This window comes from Cygnus olor, chromosome 1, assembly GCF_009769625.2.
Source record: "Cygnus olor isolate bCygOlo1 chromosome 1, bCygOlo1.pri.v2, whole genome shotgun sequence".
In the NCBI taxonomy this organism is placed as follows: Eukaryota; Metazoa; Chordata; class Aves; order Anseriformes; family Anatidae; genus Cygnus; species Cygnus olor.
Genome location: NC_049169.1, coordinates 21812177 through 21832121, shown reverse-complemented (window position 1 = coordinate 21832121; position 19945 = coordinate 21812177). Strand labels below are relative to the sequence as shown.

At 41.4% G+C, this 19945-nt stretch overlaps 1 protein-coding gene across 1 annotated transcript in view; it reads left to right on the top strand.

The window, feature by feature from the left end:
• PLXNB2 (plexin B2) overlaps window positions 1-14073 on the top strand; it is a 259451-nt gene extending 245378 nt beyond the window's left edge. Inside the window, 7 exon segments of the mRNA XM_040544762.1 lie at window positions 3145-3299; window positions 4910-5070; window positions 5671-5818; window positions 6347-6411; window positions 7143-7218; window positions 9220-9294; window positions 12818-14073. Of these exon segments, the coding sequence (XP_040400696.1) occupies window positions 3145-3299; window positions 4910-5070; window positions 5671-5818; window positions 6347-6411; window positions 7143-7218; window positions 9220-9294; window positions 12818-12922 (785 nt within the window). The 3' untranslated portion in view covers window positions 12923-14073.
• The last annotated feature ends 5872 nt before the right edge of the window (window positions 14074-19945 follow it).

Sequence of the window (19945 nt, the reverse complement as noted above, 5' to 3'; positions counted from 1 at the left end):
TTTGTGTGAGAGAGCAGAGGACCAGATCACGTGTTTTTATTTGTTTGTGGTTTCTTTTCTTCTTTTTTTCTTCTCTACAAGTGCATCTTTAGCTATTCAGTATAGTGAAGCTCTTTGAACACACATGATCTGTACTCCAAGATGGACAGACTCCTTAGCTATATGTGTGGCATATGAAATTGTAAAGGAGAAGCAGACTTCTGGGGACAGTGCTGTCACATAAGGGTTCTCATACATGAGAGAAAAAAATCTGTACAGACAGCTCAGATCCCAAAGCATGGATTGAAGACAGCTTCCACCTTGTTTCTTCTACACACCCTGTCTTGTGCAGTGGTGATGTACAAATTTGGGAAGACAGCATTTTGTGCCAGGCTAGCCCATTTTCTTTAACGCCTAAGGGTCTTCAGAGCTAGTTGGTGCCAACTTGTTCTTTCAGAAAGCTATAAAATGTAACAGAGCTAGTGCAAAGCAAGAGCCCACAGCGACAGTGATTTGTGAGATGCTATGTGTATAAAAGGCAGAGGAGAGGATCAGAGGCTTCCCCTCCCACACATACGCATTTATATGACACAGGGATTTACAGGGCTGGAATAAATAGAAATCCTATCTCTGCTCTATGAATAAGGCTTGTGACGAAGTGGTTTTCCTTTTATCCAGTCTCTCATTAACTTGCACCTTTTGCATTGAGAAATGTCAGCTGAAGCCATTGACTGTCTGCCAAAGCACTAGGCTTTGCACAGAACGAAAATGTAAAACCATGTTCGGAGATGTTGCTCTAAAACCTGGCATTGCTTCCATGCTGCTTTTGATTCACAGCTTCTAACAGGAAGACACTGGAAGCTGGCAGTTGTGACAAATTAAATGCAGAATCCTTTGCTTCTGGAGATAATAAATGCAATTACTAATTTGTATCAAGATGGAGAATGGTTTCAATGATTTTATGCTAGGATTTCTGTACTGAACTATAAGCCAATGCAGCGTGTTCTGTTGAAAACTTATTCTGGGTATTTCTTTCTCTTTTGTTTTTTTGCAAAGGGGTTGGTGTTGTGGGTTTTATTTCTTTCTTTTTTTCAGTTATTCTGATGTGGAATAGCCAGAGGGCTGCAGATCAGAAATACTGATTAACAGACGTGTGTAGGACAGCCCTTCCTCCACCTACCCCGAGCAGCAGCCTGTTCTCAGGGGGGGATGGAGCGAGCCTGCTGCAGGCCATGCAGCAGGAGGAGGCCAGGCTGGCTGCCACCAGCTGACTGGCCTCCGCCATGTCCCCACCTGGTTCGTGCCATTTTGTATCGGCCAAAGACTGCACAAGGGGCAGGGAGAAGCACTCAGGGGGAAACATTTGACCCAGTGGGCGCAGTCCTCTCTCCACTTCCAGCTTGATGCATCTTGCGGCTACTACAGCCACAAAAGACAGTGTTCTCCCCTATATTTTACTTCCTTTGCTCCCTAGGTTTCCACTGGGAAGATGTTATCTCCCAGAAGTCTGGTCTCCTCCTAGCAACGTGCTGCTAATACGTCTTGTTGCCCCCTCTTCTGCATTTCTCTTCCTCTTTCTTGCTGCTATTTTTAGCAATGAACTGGGATCTTTGTTTTGCAAAAAGTTCATCCGGTTGAGCTGCACTCCCTTTAAGCCCTACTTTCCTATTAAATAGCTATCATTTCACTAGTAGCCAATTCTGCTGTTGCTGAGCAAACACACGCCAAATTAAGCCGTATGTAAGGGCAAGTAATCTTCGTGGAATCCCCCTTGGTTTCTTCTCTTTACTGCAAAGTTAAATCGGGCCACGCACCATCAGCAGGGCAAAGAGAGGATGAATTCCTTTGAATCACAGGAGGAAGTAGAAGAGTACCAAACAACTGACATAGTTTAGTTTCTTCTCTTACTGTGTGATTTTGTCCATTTATTTACAAGAGTAAATAACAGGCATTGCAAAAGAGACTCCAAACTTCAGGCCCATCAGCAGTTCTTACTGCACTGGCAAACAGTTGTTATGAATGGCATCAATTGTGATATCACAGCTGCTTCAAAATAAAAGGATAGCTTTTATTTCTTTCTTACTTCATGCACATGAACTTCCAAGTCAAATTAAGGACTTTCAAAGGACAAGAGCATTAAATGTCTCATTTTTCCTTGGCTAAAAGATCTACCTGGTCAAAAGGAAGTAAAGGCACCAGAAGACTGCATAGCTCATGCTTTCCACGAGAATGTATAAAACAGATTAATGTGAAAGTGTTGTCTTGGCCAGATTACACATTAATGTTATTTTCTTCTATGATATAAAATATTTAGTACACATCTGGTAAATTTAATGTAGATGTTGAGGAACTTAGTTAATAAACTACTGTGGCCAAAAATTTGAAAGGACAAAATTTGTGCAATTAGAAATTGATATTTTTCATTATAACTGTGATTCAGTTACATTATACACATATACTTATATTAAAGCATAAAACTTAGAAGTATTGCAAAATAATTTGCGTAAGAGGGCTGAATCACAATTTTTATGGGAAAAATAACTTTCATGTTTTTAAGACGTCAATGATTTTAAAGGCCCTGATTCAGTAACCTCAACTGGAAAAGCATCATTGATTTTTGGGATTATGCCAAGCAGATATATTAACACATACTTTAGGATTTAAAGGAAGAACAAATGAATTTGCCACTGCCAAATTCATCAGAGCTGCTATAATACCTTGTGTTGTACCTAGAGCAGGCTACAATTGTCCTTTCCATGGGGGCTGTTGGGTCAGACCTAACTCAGTTTCTGTAGCTTGATCTTGTTCACCAAAGGGTAGGGTATTTCACTGTGTAGATCTTAAAAAAATGTGCATATTGTGCTTGCACGACTGAAGAGGAGTTTCCTTATTGTATGCTTAATTCCTCTCCTTTTTGTTCTTGACAAAAGCAAGCCACAATCCTACTTCAGTGCTACTCTTGTAACGTAAAGCAATACTTGTGTATTAATGAAAATTTAGTTCTTGGGTTGTTAGAGGGGAACCAAGTAATCTAGGTCCTCTTGGCAAAAAGAAAGGTAAGTCAAGGATAGAGTGCAAGGGTCTTACAGGTACTGATGTGCATGATTATTTCATAATTATTTCCAAGGGAGAGTTTTTTGTGATTATTGCAATTACTGTTTCTAGGGCATGCACTTCTGGAAGATGAAAATAAGGTCTGGCATCTAGTTCGGCCAGTAGATGAAATTGATGAAGGCAAATCAAAGCGAGGCAGTGTGAAAGAAAAAGAGAGAACCAAAGCTATTACAGAAATCTACCTGACAAGACTTCTGTCTGTGAAGGTAAGGGTCAGATGTCACAGTTACACCGTGCCTCTATAGATGTTGACGTGTAACCGAAGAAAATGATGCAAATATTAGTCATGCTTTTGGCTGAAATTTTGAATATCTGTGTCATGTACATACAGGCTTGTGTTCAGAGCTTCAAGTGATTAATAAGCCCTCAAGAACATTGCTGGGAAAGAGATAAATTTTAACTCCAGATGAAAGCTGAGAACCATAATTCTGAGTTAGCTAAATGAGGATTTTTCTTGCAAGACAAAGACAAAGATGGATATTCTCTTCTGCGCCACCTGTTTAAATAATATTCTCTTGGTTTTTATTCTAAACCAAATGCTTTACATACTGCTACAAAGCCTTTTGTTTCCCCATGCTTTGTTTCCAGTGCTGCAGTATTATCTAGAAAAATAGTAAAAATGTTTTCAAATGGTAATAGTCCTTTGAGAGTATTTTTAGTGTTTATACTGGAGAACGGATCACAACCAAAATAATTATGCTAAGGATTCCTCCTTGCAGAAGGAGTTTAGGATAATGTACTTAATGACCAAGACCAAGTTCTTTGTGAAAATGGGAGTGACTTGACTCCAGCTAAGGCTATTTGACCAAGTGTGAAAGTGGACCGGAAGGAAAGTCTGTGAATGGATGGCACAGACTTGCAGCCTGCAAGATGCGTGTATCCCTCTCTTCTGATAAATCCCTTTTCTATTCCAAATAGCCAGTTGGTAGATCATTGCCAATCTGGAGCTTTACTAACTTGTACAGAGCTGGTGAGGTGTAATGGCTGGGACCACAGCTGCCCATACAGTCCAGGACCGGTGACGTGTCCTCCCTGCCTGCACTGCCAGCACAGGGGTTTAGGGCTCAGTCCCTGCCCCGTGTTGGGGCTCGCAGCTGAAGTGATGGAGAGAGAGAGGATGCAGCCCTTCAAACATGTCCGTAGGGCCAACCAGCTGAGTGGGGATGGACTGCATGTGGCCTCAACAAGGTCATCTTCTCCTTGTCTCTACTACAAATGGACAGTCTCAGAGGTCGTGGTCTTTAAGGTCCAAGCAGGTGCAGGGATCCTGGCAGAAGTGCAGCCCTCCTGGGGATGCTTCATCCCTCACACTTGGTGGAGCTCAGGGAGCTGGACCAGGATGGGCATCTAATGAGACCCAAGTGCTTTCCCCTGCACAATAAGTTAAATGGTCACTGGTGCTTCTTCCTCTCAGTCTGTGTTTTAAAATTGCTGTACTGGTGCGTGATGCTCTGGAGCTGGGAAGCCGTGAAACAATTACAAAATTGCCAGCAATTATTTATGTGCACAATGAGCTTAAATTGTAAATCTATTGTAGGAACCAGGTTCTGCTGCTTTAGTCAGGCAGAAAGCACAGCTTTCCGTGTTAACTGCATGATGATAATGGATGAAGTGGGAGTCTTTCAGACTAGAACATAAAGTTGTTCTCTAGAATGTTTTTACTGTTTGGGCTGTTTGCAAGGTTTTTTGTCACCTGGCACCCTCAGCACTCAGCATTGATGACCTTCAGTAACTGCAACTGGACTAAAGGAAAAAAGACTCTAGGATAGCACTGAGTTCAGCTTGTAATGCAAATTTCTTTCAAATTCACTTTTAGGGAACACTTCAGCAGTTTGTAGATAACTTCTTTCATAGTGTGCTCAACTCAAACCATGTGGTGCCACCAGCTGTGAAATACTTCTTTGATTTTCTTGATGAACAAGCAGAAAAACATGACATCAAGGATGAAGATACCATTCACATCTGGAAAACAAACAGGTATGAACAGACTAATAATTACATTGCAGAGGAATGAGAGCGTAGTTCCCACGTATGTGCTGGCACTCTTACCACTAATCAAAGTAAATTTCATTTGTAATTCTCAGAATCATTTTAATTGATATAATATGTTCATATGATCAAAAGTATTCCCTGTAAGTCTAGAAGTTGCAAAAAATGATACCTACTTATGGGATAACTGTTGGCAGATTTACCTCTTTGCTTTTCATCTTTCCTCAGAGAATAGGAAAGCAAGAAGCAAAAGGGACTAGATTTACCTGTCAAAGCACAAAATCTAATAAAATGTTACTCAGGTAGTTTTTCTAACCACTCAGACATCTTCTCTTGCTGTTTGGGGACACTTAGGATTCTTCTCAAATAAGTTTTTCTCGTTTTTTCTGTGAGAGATACAAAGGCTTTGTTTCCAGACATGAAAACCAGACAAAAGATAGCTTGTGTAATTGTTGAAATATAAAATTAATTTTCATTGTAGTGAGATCAAAACGCAAAACCCATATTTAATTTCATGTGCTTTGCTTGTTGTATAACATTTATTGTGTAAAAGGTGTGTTTTTTTTTACCTTTTTCCTTGCTTTGCAGCTTGCCTCTTAGATTCTGGGTAAACATACTGAAAAATCCCCATTTCATCTTTGATGTTCATGTTCACGAGGTAGTGGATGCTTCCTTGTCAGTCATTGCACAGACTTTCATGGATGCTTGCACGAGAACAGAGCACAAATTAAGCAGAGTAAGTGATTTGCATTCTACATCCTGACTACGTTCATGCCTGACAAGACATGGGGCATTGTCCTAAAACAATACCCATTCTCTAAGAAGATACAGCATTGATAGTTTCCTTTTGGTTTTATAATGAAGTTAGCATTTCACCACTTAGCAGGTTGGTGAGCATGTCATTGTTACTGTGTAGTCTGCCAACTGAGTTCCTAAAAAGCAGAAAATATCAACTGCTTTTATAAAAAGCAAGTTTAAGAAATAGTTATTTCATGTCCACCATAATTTAGAATCATCTTCCATTGATATATTTGTCAAACTTGACAAATAATGCCATATGTAAACTTCATCTTTTTAAGACAAATAATCCCACCCATGTACCAACATAAACGTTAATAATATTAATAATAAGCATCAGAATGTTAATATCCACAAAGCTCAAGTGCATGTGATTAGGAAGGCTTGATCTTGGGTTTTTGACTTCATGTTTTTTCTTAGAGACATTCATAAATCAACCAAGTTTCTCTCTATTATATTTTTTCAGGATTCTCCAAGTAATAAATTACTTTACGCGAAAGAAATCTCTAACTATAAGAAAATGGTGGAAGAGTAAGTATAAAGAGACTTTTTTCATGCTGATTCAAAGTTGTTAGGGTTTTAAGCCTTTGTAAATGTACTTAGTAACAGGAAAAGTGAATGCTGACACAGTTGAAGTCAACTGCCAAATGTTAAAAATTTTATACCTGAATGTTAAAACGTTCCCTTGTTAGCAGTGTTTCCAGTGTTGAAATGGAGTGCCGTTGTGACCCAATGCATGTCCATGCCTGTGCCAGCAGACGGACAGAGTTATTTGTGAAAGAACACAATGCTGTTCTGCATGACAGCTGTTCTTACCCATGATCTGTCTAACCAGCACTGCACTTCCATAACTGAATAGGGATCAAATCCTGAAAACATTTTCACAAAGACATTTTTTCTATTCAGACTCTGACTTCAACATTTACTGATTTGGGAATTCTGTCAGTACCACTGAAGGTCTGCTACAGGACTCAACTCTTCCCAGCTGATGACTTCAAAAGTTTGAAGACATGAAATAATCATCAGCTGGATTATAAATAGATTTCTTTCCCGTGTTGTGGTCCTGTGCAATCAGGTGTGATTTGCCTTTCTTGCAAGGGTATCAAGTACTAATGACTGCTGGGAGACAGCATGACTAAATGAATCATTGGTCTGTTGTGGTGGAACATCTCCTGCACAATTAGGAAACACGTTTAAAATAACTGCAAAATGAAAATTTTGTGTATTTCACCTAACTGAAAGTTTGTTTTAATTTGTTGCAGTTACTACAAAGGCATTCGTCAGATGGTGCCAGTTAGTGACCAAGATATGAATACCCATTTAGCAGAGATTTCTAGGGTAAGAATAAATTAAGTTTCCTTGTCCTGAAATTGAAGCCAAGTATAGCACTGTTTTTCTTTATCTTCTCATTCTAACTCGACAAGTGGGTTTATTGTATGTTGAAGCATCACATGAGTTATTTAATACATCTCTGAAAGACTCCTGCTTAGTGTAGTGCTTTTTAGCCTTTTGAAGTGTTGATTATTGAATGGAACCAAGAATGGCTATCGTCACGAATCTCTTTGAGTGATGTAGGTGCCAGAGCAAAGTGTTTGAATTTTTTCACATCCATTGTGGAAAAATTACAACACTGCTGAAAGGTGTTTTCTCTCCGCAACACAGAGAGGGTTTTTAACATTGATCATGCTGATAACAAGTGGTGGCTGAATTCAGAGTGCTATCGCAGCAACAATTTGACTCCAGAAATGAAAGGGGAGTTGCACACGTTACATATAGTGCATTTTAGAACTGTCTGTATGAGGACAATACTTTTGCTTTACACTGCACACAAGAAGCTCATCATATGCCTGCTCAATCGGCGCTTCTTCTTTTCACAAAATAGGTTACTGGGGGTTACCTGCTATGGAGGAGAGCAGAGGGGGTTGATTGGTAGCTGGGGGCTCTGGTTTGAGACTCGGGGAGCAAAAACACTACAAAACCCGCTTCATTCTTGAAAAAGCCTGTCTGCTGTGCTGCTCGGCTTAGCTAGAGCAGGCTCATGCCTTTAAAGCACTCGATTTAACCCAGAGAACCTGCAGAAGCTCTCGCCAGTCTGAAAGGAATGTGTTTAGCCTGAGCAAAGACATACTGTATGTACTGGCTGGTTTGCTCATTTGCCTAATTTATTTTAAGAGTCCTAGTGATATAAGGATGTTTGGAGAATTCTTGTGATTTGTTTATTTCAGTGCCCTTAGGACCTAACATTTTGTAGATTAACGTCCTCATGAGAATGTTTCTATTTTCATTCAGCCACTATGAAACTCATCTGCACTGACATTTCATTTTCCAGTTCATTTTATTTATTATAAAAATTGAGATGTATGTAAAATTTAAATGTTTGGTCATTAAAAATAAAATCAAAGGAATGTTTTAAAATCAGCAGAATATGTTGATCCTTTCTATTTACATTGCAAATTATGATAGAAGTAAGTATGAAAAGACTGATGGAACATTGCAAATTTTGACCTGTTCTGGAAGTGACTTTTGTAGGGCAAAGAAAGATGGATGTTTCTCTGCTTGTTTACAGCTTGGATAATCATTTGTGCCAGTAGCAATATTTTGCAATTCTTCATTTTCTTAACTAATTTAAAAAACTAAAGGCATAGCTAGAGAGTTGAATCCTATACGTTTGAATGAGAAACATCTGTTTAGACAGTCAGAGCACATTTGCTACATAAGTTAAATGTCATGGGGAGAATGAAAGGAGAGGTAATGGAAGGGTTATTTCTTGCATCATTTGAAGTCCCTTTTCTCTCTCTCTCTCCCCCCATCCCCCTTTCCATCTTCCTGATTCAAATGGCTTTTTCCAAATGTACATGTGCTTACTATCTTGATGAGTTACACCTTCCCTATAGTGAGGTGTGAATAATTTCAAACAGTTACAAAGAGCTGAAGAAATGATTTCAAACAGACATGGCAGTGACAGAACTAATGTTTAGTATCTCAACAATATGTAGATTGTACTGACTGAATGCTTTAGTTATACGTACCCATGTTGTTAACAGATGTTACAGCTGTAATCTGTGGTTTGACATTCAAAGTTCAAAATATTTTCCACCTCCTGTGTTAGAGCTGCAGACAGGCCAGAAAAATACCAGTGGGAAAATCTTGATCTAAAAAGCACCAAACAAAAGTTTTCTCACCCCTTTTTCTGTCCCAGCATCACTTAGCAAGAGTTACAGGATGCAGAGCTTGAATTTGAAAATGAGACTGTGTGCTCTATCCAGCAGTCGTGCATGTGTGTAACTTTCAGCTGTGATGAAATTTTGACGTTTGCTGCTTACGTGTGTTGTTTAACAGGCACATACCGATTCCTTAAACACGCTCGTGGCTCTACACCAACTCTACCAATACACTAACAAATACTATGATGAGGTAAGTTGTGGGGTTTATTTTCATATTTTTTATAATAATGGTAAAAAGTTATAAAGGCTAACTTTCCCTGGATAATCAGGTAAAAGCAATGCTGAACAGAAAGCTCTAACTTTGCAGTTACACGCCTTCCTTGGCAATTACACTGCCTAAGGGTATATTCTTAGAAATGAACAGCTTCACTATGGGTTATCTCATTTTGGTAGTGATCGCTTAATGAGATCTGAAAGAGAAATAGATTTAAAAATCCTTTCTCTTCAGTTCAGCTATCCTAATGCCTAAGAATTAGGACATTAGAATGTCACCGAGCAATTGCAAGAGCTATATGAGGTTCCAAGCCAGTAGTTTGGTGGGGATTTTTAGGAACAATCCATTAAACTTATTTTGCTTGTAGGAATGGGGCATTGCCTTTTTTTTTTATTAGTTAAGATGCACTTAAAACTTCCATGCATGCTGCCGTCCCCATTTTGCTGTGCCAAATGAAGTGCCTGCCCAAGGTAAACCCAAGCAGAGCAACTGCTGAGTATAGTCAGATTCAAAAGGAAGCTTTACAGATTCAGTCCAAAGTGTTTCTTGGATTCTTCAGGCCCTGTGGAAAGGGGGACAAAGAATATCCCAGTGTCGCTGGGCTGTGGCTATGGCTCTCCAAACTTAATCTGAAAACAAAAAGAGAGAAGGAAACTTTTATTCAAAGGTTTCCATGGAAATGAATGCCTCCAGAAAACGCTCAGAATTAAATCAAAGCAAGTAAGAACAGATGCTGAATCAAAAAAGGAGTACAGCACATGTGAGCTCTCTTCAGTTGGTCCTGCACCTCAGCACAGTTTTTGTTTTCGCTTATATTTAGCAGCAAAGGCAGTGAGTCTCATCCGCAGCTTCAGTGCAGCTTCTTTCTGCAGGAGCAGCCAGCTTTTCACAGCTTTAAATACAGATGTAAGCAAGGAAAACCAACTCATCCTGAGACTACTTGCAGTTGGTATTAGTAGGAAAAATGACTGGAGACACACAGGCCAAACTGATGGTGTTGGTTTCCTCATCCCCAGAGCTGAGGAAAATTATTTTCAACATGTTCCAGAATATCTGCAAAAAGCCAGCCATATCCTTGGCTGCATCAGAAGAAGTGTGGCCAGCAGGTCAAGGGAGGGGATTCTCCCCCTCTGCTACTCTCATGAGATTCCAGCTGCAGTGCTGTATCCAGCTCTGGGGACTCCAGCACAAGAAAGTCATAGATCTGTTAGAACGGGTCCAGAGAAGAGCCACAAAGATGGTCAGAGGGCTGGAGCACCTCTCCTATGAAGACAGGCTGAGGGAGCTGGGGTTGTTCAGCCTGGAGAGGAGAAGGCTCTGGGGAGACCTTATAGCGGCCTTCCAGTATCTAAAGGGGGCCTACAGGAAAGCTGGGGGGAGATTGTACCAGGGAGTGTAGTGATGGGACAAGGGGTAATGGTTTGAAATTGAAAGACGATAGTTTTAGGTAAGATATAAGGAAGAAATCCTTTACTGTGAGGGTGGTGAGGCACTGGCACAGGTTGCCCAGAGAAGCTGTGGATGCCCAATCCCTGGAAGTGTTCAAGGCCAGGTTGGATGGGGCTTTGAGCAACCTGGTCTGGTGGGGGGTGTCCCTGCCCATGGCAGGGGGATTGAACCAGGTGGAAGGAACCAGGTCCCTTCCAACTCAAACCATTCGGTGATTCTCTGATCTCTGCGGCCTAACCTGTTGTAGAAGTACTCAAGCAACCTGTGAGACAGACAAACCATAAATTCCTGATTCTTCCACACTCCCCTGTCCCTGCACCCAGCCGTGGTTTCTGGATTCTCACGTTTGGAGGCAGGCACAGGCAGAGCCTCCTCTCTGCTCAGCTGTCAGAGTTTATCAATGGCAAGCCAGCAAACCACAAAGCAGAACTGCAGCCCTTCCTTTTGCATACATCACCGTATAACAATAAGATGCATCTGATCAAAAGGCTGCTAATTCAGAGCTGGGGAGATAATATGTCAAGAACCATTCAGTAAAATAAATCAAGCTTATTTATTTTCCATAAAAATGTTTTAATTTGCATAAATTGGAACATTTTGCGGCTGCCCTTATCTTTGTTGCTGAAACGGTGGTTGCCAGCATGCGCTGTACCTTGCACAGCTCTGCGGGGCTTGACAATGACTAAGTGGGTACGGTCTAATTGTCCACATTTATATGAAAGTTATATTCACCAGCAGAGATAATCATGAATTATTTAGTCTTGATTTGAGGCGTTACAGCTAGGTGTAATTGTTTAAATGAAGGGAACAATATCAAATTAAATTAGGCCCTATTTAAATACTGTAATAAGAGTTTATTAACTGTCTTGTAAAAATGTTTTCATGCTCTAAAAACAAATCCATTAAAATAATGATTTCTAAACAAATTTGATCCAGTGTTTGAAGCTTTAATGCTGTACCAGTCCTCAAAAGGAAAATTGTTAGCTAGATTGATACTGACTGCATTAACCTCCATTGTCAGTAAAGCACAAGAAGCAGTGAGAACCGCAGGTAACGACAGGCAGACTCGATTTCTCCAGTTCTTGTACTTGCAAACTTTATGTAGTATTTAAATATAGCTAAAGCCTTCTGCTTGATGACAGCATCTGACTTTTATTAATAAAGCCAGTTCTAGCAAAAGAACAGTTTTGCCATGTAATATATTCTCCTAATGGAGAAATCTAACAGTTGGTGGAAAAGTTTCCCTAAAGGATGGTAGGAATGAAAACCTTTCAAAACCTTTGAAATTTGATCTTGAGAAGCCCTAAAAAACTCTATTTGAAGAAAAGCCTTCTCATAACAGTTGACCTTTTCTAGCTTTCATTTTAAAATCCCTGGTGTCTTAGAGTCGTACTTTGCTGTATATATTCCGTACGGCAGAGGCTGCGTGTGGGATGTTGGGGGGCTCCTCTGATGAGCTGTTTGCTTCCCGAGCTATGTTCTACCAGCCCAGGGTCTCAGCTCTACCTCGAGAAGCTCCCTGACACTGTGACCAGTTCATTTTCTTCAATATATTGCCTATAGACAGACGAGATTTTTCCTTGCCTTAAGCCATGCCCATACATGGACCACCCAGGAGCTGCTCATAACCAAAGCTCATGGGGATGGGGCTTAGTTACTGCTGGTAAATGACCCTTAAGCCTCTTAGGGTGCACCATAAGTAAAACCACAGCTTCTTACATAGCTGTAAAGTCAATGCTTCTGATGTTTTCCCCCTGCCTGCTCCGCCTTGCAACATAATATTTCAAAAGATAAAGTACTACCTATTAATTTGCTTGAATCCCGGCATAATGGGAAACATTGTAGTAACTTAGATAAAGTAATGGAGACAATCATCTTTATTGTCTTCGTGTAAAAATAGAGCATGGAGCCTCGTAGATGGACTTTATCTTTGGTGCAGAGTGAACGCAAAAGACTGGAAAACCAAAGCAGTATCAAACACTTGGTCTGGGAATGGTGTCGTATATTTTAAGCTAAACGATTCTAAACATTCTCTGTTTATTTCTTCCAGATTATAAATGCACTTGAAGAGGATCCAGCTGCACAAAAAATGCAGCTTGCCTTCCGTTTACAGCAAATAGCAGCTGCATTAGAGAATAAAGTGACTGACCTTTGACTCAAAAGCCGCAATAAAGAAATCTGATCTGAAGATGTTCAAATTCGTTGTTCCTGTTAAGGAAATAGTGTTCTATTTTTTAATGTATAATTACAACTTTAAATGAAAGAGTTCATGTTTTTTTGATAGCAGAGGTGTAATGTAAAAATTTTTACTGTAAATTATGCTTCTAATTAAAATCTGTGTTGTGTGTAAATGAATCTTCTGTGGGAAAGAGTCCTTTGGCTGGGGGCAGGGTGGGGGGGTGGAAGAAGGCAAGTCTGTAGTTCATTTAATTTTGTAGGATCCGAGACATCAGCATTTAGAATTCATTATGCAAGTAAATTCAATACTATAGCATCCTTTATATTTTAAGCAATATTTGTACTAGGAAAATAATGGCATATTCAGAGAACCATGCAATATCCCCTTTTGTTTCGATAACTGGAAATTGACGTCCACATAGTTCCAAAACTTTGTCTGTGCTCATCATGAACGTAGTAAACGATGTGTCTCATTTCTCCGCAAGATCCACAAATGGGATTTGCTACCACACATGGTTCTTAGGTTAATTATTTATGTCCATGGTAATGCACAGAATTGCACCCACCACAGCTGGCAGAAATAAAAGCAATGTCATGCCTGTAAGGAGGGTTCTACTGATAAAGTCTCATTTGGTTCAGAAACCACTGCAATGGAGAATTAGTCCTTAAATCTTTACAACTCTTTGTTATTATTGTGAGTTTTATGATATATGCTAATGTGCCTTACTTGTACTAATTCTGTGAATCTGATGAATGGTTTTGTAAAAAGAAGCAGATCGGAAAAAGAGATATTTATGTGCTATTGAATGACTTTTGTGTGAAAAACATGACCAGCAGAATGCTTGTAATTAGCTGCTTGCCGAGAGTGTGCCGTTTAACATGATTTGATTCTGTATAATACCTTATTTTAGAATGGTTCTGATGATTTTTTATTTGAATCTTGGAACTGTCCTAGAAATACCATCACTTGTTTTTATTGTATTTGTGATGTAAAATACTAGTATGATATTGGAAAAAATCATATACCCGTGTAATGAAAACCACTCAGCCAGTTTTGAGCCTTGGAATGCTGCATTTGATCAAACACAAATCATAACCCATAGCAAAGAAAAATAAAATAACTTGTCAGAAAGCGTGCGTTTACAATATAGGTAAGCTACATACAAATCAGAAAGATAGGTACGTCTTCTTCAATTGCTGTATTGCACATCAGAGAACTTTATTCCTTTTTGTCTCACGACTTTTGGCAGTAACGTAGCATTTTAATGAAGCGCTGCCATCTGTACAAGTTCATTCGTTGTTCCGCCGAGCGCCTGGCCACTGCTTATCCTCAGCAAGCTAACACAGCTCCTGCCGCCCGCTGCCCTGCCCAGTAGGTTGCCATACAGTCAGCTTCACTGTTGTCGATTATTTTTTTTACTTTTTGGAAGGTTCCTGGTGTTTGTCAGTGGACCTTTCCTTCAGTTTCCAAAAATCGAAAGCCTCACCAGAACTAGTACCGGACTGGGAGGGTTTTTTGGTTTGCTGGTTGCTGGTTTTTTTTGAACTTATTGCGTTCGTGTATAATCATTCCTGAACCTGCCTGGGCTATAAGTTATTTTACACTGTTTAGGACTGAGGTACATTACTGCTACATAAAGGTGCTTTGCCAGCTACTCCTTCATCAACAAAGGCATCCTCATTTCATGGCTAATCTGTTTCTTTGTCTTTATTTGTAAATCCTGTTAATTGTAAATCAAATACAACATTGTTTTTTTTTCCACAAAGTGTCACGGGATCTTTACTGAAACCGGGGGGGTGGGTGTTAAAAGGGGCTTCCAGTTCTTCCTCTGGGGGTGATGGAGCAGCAGCGCCCAGCAGTCTGCGGTCGGTAATGGAAGAGCGCAGCCCATTTTGCAGCTGGTGTGTCTGACATCAGGCCCTTGTTATGGGCATTTGCTCTGAAAAATGAGAGTACTCTTGAGAAGAGAGGATGCATTGCAACATCCCGTAGCAAGGTCTTCATGCCTGATGGAAATCCGCCTTGGGATCTGAAAGTCAAATAAAATACAGGCTTGGTAGCATCCCTCCAGAGAGACCAGAAAGCCCTGCTCGAGGAAGCAAGGCTTCCAGAGGGGACGTGCCATGCCCCCAGCACCGCCGACTCAATGCAGAGCAGCTGCAGGCGATCACAAGCTGCTGTGGGCTGTGGCAGGGCCGTGCTAAGACCCTTCCTGCTCAGGCTACATGTGTGTGTGTGTCTGCTGGGGTGTGCGAGTTGTGTGGTGAATCCGTGGTCACTCTTTGTGACACTTGCCCTTTTTTCACACCCTGGGGGAGATTTGCAGGCTTTCTGCGCTGTCTGATGGAGCACGGGGGCCGATAACTGTGAGCAGCTGCAGCTACAAAGCAGACTCAATGCTCCTTCTTCAGTTCCTCTGTCTCCTCCCCCGAAAGCACAGAGCTGGACTTTGAATCGAAGAACTGAGATGTTTTATTTTATTCTTTCTCCTTTTGGCTAAGCTCCTCCAGTGCTTGTTTTTCCACTCTGGCGCTCTGCTTTGTCCAGACCTAGTTTTTGGCTTCAGCTTTCCCTGCATTTTAGCAATCTGATTCTTAAAGGCTTCATGCTCCTCCTTTGGTTTCTGCAGTTCCTGCCATCTGATTCATCTACAAGATAAAAGAAAAAAGCCCACTGGGGGTCTCGCTCCCTTTCATCCCCTCCACAGCCCCTCTGTGGAGCTCTTCTTGGAGCACCAGAACCTTCCCTCTGCATAATGGGAGCCTCGGTGCCAGCTGGGAACAAAGCTCCCGTGCTTGGACATCTACCAGCCGTAGTTCAGAGCTGGGTGCAGGCTGTCAGCCACCACGGGCAGGTCTGAGTCCCATCACTGGGTTCAACTTTGTTTTCTAGTTACTCCTCATTTCCCCACCTGCAAATAACAAGGGGGGATCTCAGGTGCTGGGACACGGCCCATACCTCTGCGTGCCTAATGCTGAGTAACGTGAACAGGAGCTCACTCTTTCCTCAGTGCCATGGTTCCCTCTGACACCTTCCTAGGTCTTTTTCCAACTCTACGTTCTATCGATTTATGGGCAACAACTTCTGGGTGGAAGGGACGTCAGCTGCCTTGTACGTGTAAGGCGTAGTGCTTCCTCAAGATGTTTTTTATCATCCATCCTACAGCCACACTCGAGCCTCCCCGTTTTGCCGGCTGCTGTGTTGGATGTGTGGTCAGCCTGCTCGGACTGAGCTGTTTACTCGCACTCTCTAAAACTGGCTTTTCTGGCACCCTTCTGAACAGCAGCAGAGCCATCACTATAAACAAAAAAAAAATGTACAGGGAATTAAGAAACTCAGATTGCAATTCATGCATTCACAAATTCCCAAACTCTTGTTAACATGGGTGGTTTTTTTGAACCATCTGTGTAAAGATTTGAAATGTCTCTGAGCTTGAATTTCAGCTGTCCTGGACTTATCAGCACTGATGGGATTTTTGTGGTCAGTCCCTTACTGTTCCAGGTGCCCAAGCCCGGAACTAACAAAACTGTTTTCAACCATATTATGCCCTGGTATTATGGACCTACTTGGCCTAAAATCTCTGATTGTGACCAAAAACTATCTTTTTCACATGCTTCCTGTGGCTGCAACACCTCGATTTACTATGCTGTATTGAGGTTCTAGTCAGATTTCCCATTTGTACCTAAGCACAGTAGTCCTCTGAAGACTTCCTTGCTAAAGAATTTGATCATGAGGAAAGATTGCCTTGTCTTTAGACTTTTTCAAATCCGTTATCTTCTCTTAGAAAATGTCTTCTAGGTGTGGGTTTTTTTGGTTGTTGTTTGGTTGGTTTTTTTGGTTGGTTGGTTGGGTTTTTGTTGTTTTGTTTTGTTTTGTTTGATTGATTGATTGATTGTTTCTGGTTGACTGTTGGTTTGTGTCTTTTTTTTTTTTTTCCTTCCTGTATCTAGAGGTAACCTGTCAGAGCAATGAGACAGTTAAGACAATGAGACAGTTAACTTCAGAAGTTGAAAGGAGGATGCCTGCTGCCATTTTTCTACCAGCCACTGGCTAGAGTCCCACGCCGTTCTGATTTATGCTCCGATGGGCTGGAATTTGGCAATTTGAGCCACTAGAGCTGTTGGCGCTGGAAATCTCAGCACCGAGGCCCTGGTAAATTGCTTTCAACCTCACTCCCAGCTCAGTGTAGTCAGGCTCAGCTCCTGAGGCTATTCAGGCTCCCCATCACACAAGCCCCTCTCTTCTTACTGGTCTGTTTTGCCAGCTCTGCCTGGAGCACGGAATCCTCTGGACAATGAGAGACAACAACACACACAAACTAAAATGATCAGCGAGTCTGTTTCATCAGGCTCTGTACTTGCCCAGTCCATGTTTCTGTTTTTTATTTTGAGAAACCTTCCTTCCGCTGATGAATGATGAATTGGAAAGGCGCGCTTGTGAACAAGAGTTGTTCTGTCAGCCTTCCTCCTTTCTTAGCCTTTGTCCTAGGGCAGCCTCAAAACGATGGTGAAAGACCTGGTGTTTGACAGTCCCTGCAGAACAGGAGGAGAAGAGATTCCCTAGACCCACAATTATCAGTATGTTTTTAAGTATTTTTGTTGCTGTTTCTTCAAACTGTGGCCCTTTGTGGCTCAATGGCAAGGAGCATTTCTCCATCGACTGGGGAAGAAAGTTGTTTCTCCTGTGCAGGCTTGTAATAACCATCCAGGCTCTGTGAGAGCAATGCCTTTGCACCAGTCCTTTAAGGCTGACTTTGGTCCTGCCTGTGCATACTGCTTGCTGCTGTGTGTCACTCCCAAAGAAGACAAAAATCCTATTATTCATAGCCAGGCAATCAAAAGCTATTTAATTTATCCATGTATTCCTGGCTCTTTGCTCCTTTTCAGATAATTGCCATTTGAACTAGAAGAGAGTTTGAGTGAGTTTCCTTCTTTTTTTTTAAGTTTTCAAAGTACCTATGTGTCTTAACAGATTGAACTCTTTAGAAAGTGGGACAGAGGACAATAGCTCATGTACAGCTGTATATGGCTTGTCTTAAAAGGAAATAAAAATCCTATCATGAACCACACACTGTGTTTTTGAAATCCTTTATTCAGTGCTCTAATTCTGAACAATGTTTTTGGCTTATTTAATTCTCCTCAAAATTGAATACCAAAAAAACTCTTTTTTTTTCTTGTAATCTACTGTAATAAGAAAGGAGTGAAATGAAAAATGTATTCCTTTGATACCCTTAATCTTTCCTCTCCTGTGGCTATGCTCCTATTCAGTAAGAGATCATACTTGCTAGTTGCAGGGCCTGGATGCCAAGCCATGGGATATAAAACAAACCAAAATCCATGTTTCCTGCAGCTGCATCTGGGTCCATGGCAATGCTCACAATTGTAAAACTGCCTCGAGGATGTTATTTGGAATTTTATTGTTGTGGGTCTGGCTGGTTTCCTTGTCTTCCTTCATGTGATCCTTCTTTGTGTGGGTTTTTACCTTGCGTTTCAGTGGCACCACATTCCGCTGAAAGCCCGAGGAAGGAAACAATCGCTGTCTGGATTATTCATGCACTTTTCATCTCCAAAGCGCCCCTGTGGGCACTCACGGCCCTCCCAGGCTCAGCTCACTGTGGAATGACAGAAGGGGATGTTTTTATGCTAAAGCGGACAGTCTCACTGGAATATTTCCATCTGTCTAAACCAAGCCGTGTTTGTCTTGTTAATAAAAACCCACTGGTTGAGTACAGTACTACTCATAGCTGATGTATGAGCATCCTTTCTGAGTTGGTCTAAGCTCTACCTGAAGTCTGGAGCACCCTCTAAAATAGTGGCCAGCAGCAGGCATGTTGGAAGAGCAAGCTGTACCTCAGCAAGCTGCACAGAGGCAGCCACCCCAATATACCACCGACTGGCTGGTCGAATAACCAACGGGCAGAAGGGGTAGGGTCTGAAGCACCCAGAGCATCGAGCGACCCCTGCCTGTCTAAGGGGGCTCCTTCTGCTCTTTGCTAGGTCTCCTGGCTGGCCACAAAGCCTCTGCCCTAGACTGGCGGCAGCACTACACTACCCCAAATTAGAAAGCACCACAGTTCTTGTTAAATGTACTCTTAAATAGAGAAAGGGCTGAATGCAAGAGGTCTGCATTCAAACTTTTTTAAAGTTCAGGTTTGCCTGATGTGGTTATTTAGCCTCGCTGCTGCTTTTAGTGGACTGAAGTTTGTCCTCTGAGGCTGCCATATAGCTACGGTACCCAGAGGGCCTGTACTGAGGCCTAAGTTCAGGCATTAGCTCAGCTAAGGGAGCAGAAGGACCACCGTCGGTTTCAGCAGAAGAAGGTCTAGTGTCCTCCGTTCTGCTCAGCCATTACTATATATATACTTTTTTTTATACAGCCATTACTATATATATATATATATTTTTTTTTTTGCTTTCCTTGTGCGTTTTAAGCAATTGCAATTCCCTGTTTGTACTCCAGCATGCTAGAAGTCAAGATGAGAGCATCCATCTGTTTTTTTAGTGCTGTTTTGGAACTACAAGTCTGGTATTTAATAGGGTCATTTCCTGGTGCACTTAACCCCCTTGCAGTACTATTTGGTAGAGAGCTGCACTGAGTTATATTTCTGTTTGCTGTGTGTGAAGAGCCATATGCTGATCGCTTTGACCTGGCTATCTGCAGTAAAAGTCTCCAACCGCCCAAGTGTCATAGCAGCTTTTGATTTAGGTTATGGTTGTGGTTTTATCTCTTTCCAGTGAAGGGAAGATTAGTAATGTTTTGTCTGCCATTTAGCTGGAAAATGTCAATAGTTTAGGTGCATCTCTGTGAGCAGAGAGGCGAAAGGGAAGGCGACATCCTCCTATGAAGTGTTTTTGGACTACCCCTTTATGAAGTTAACTAAGTGAAGTTAACTAGTTAACTACCTGGTGAAAAAGAAGACCCCCCAACAGTGCTGTGACATGCAGGCGTAAGTCCCTGTGTGGTTAATCATTCATCTGAATTAGAGGTGCAAGTTTTTTA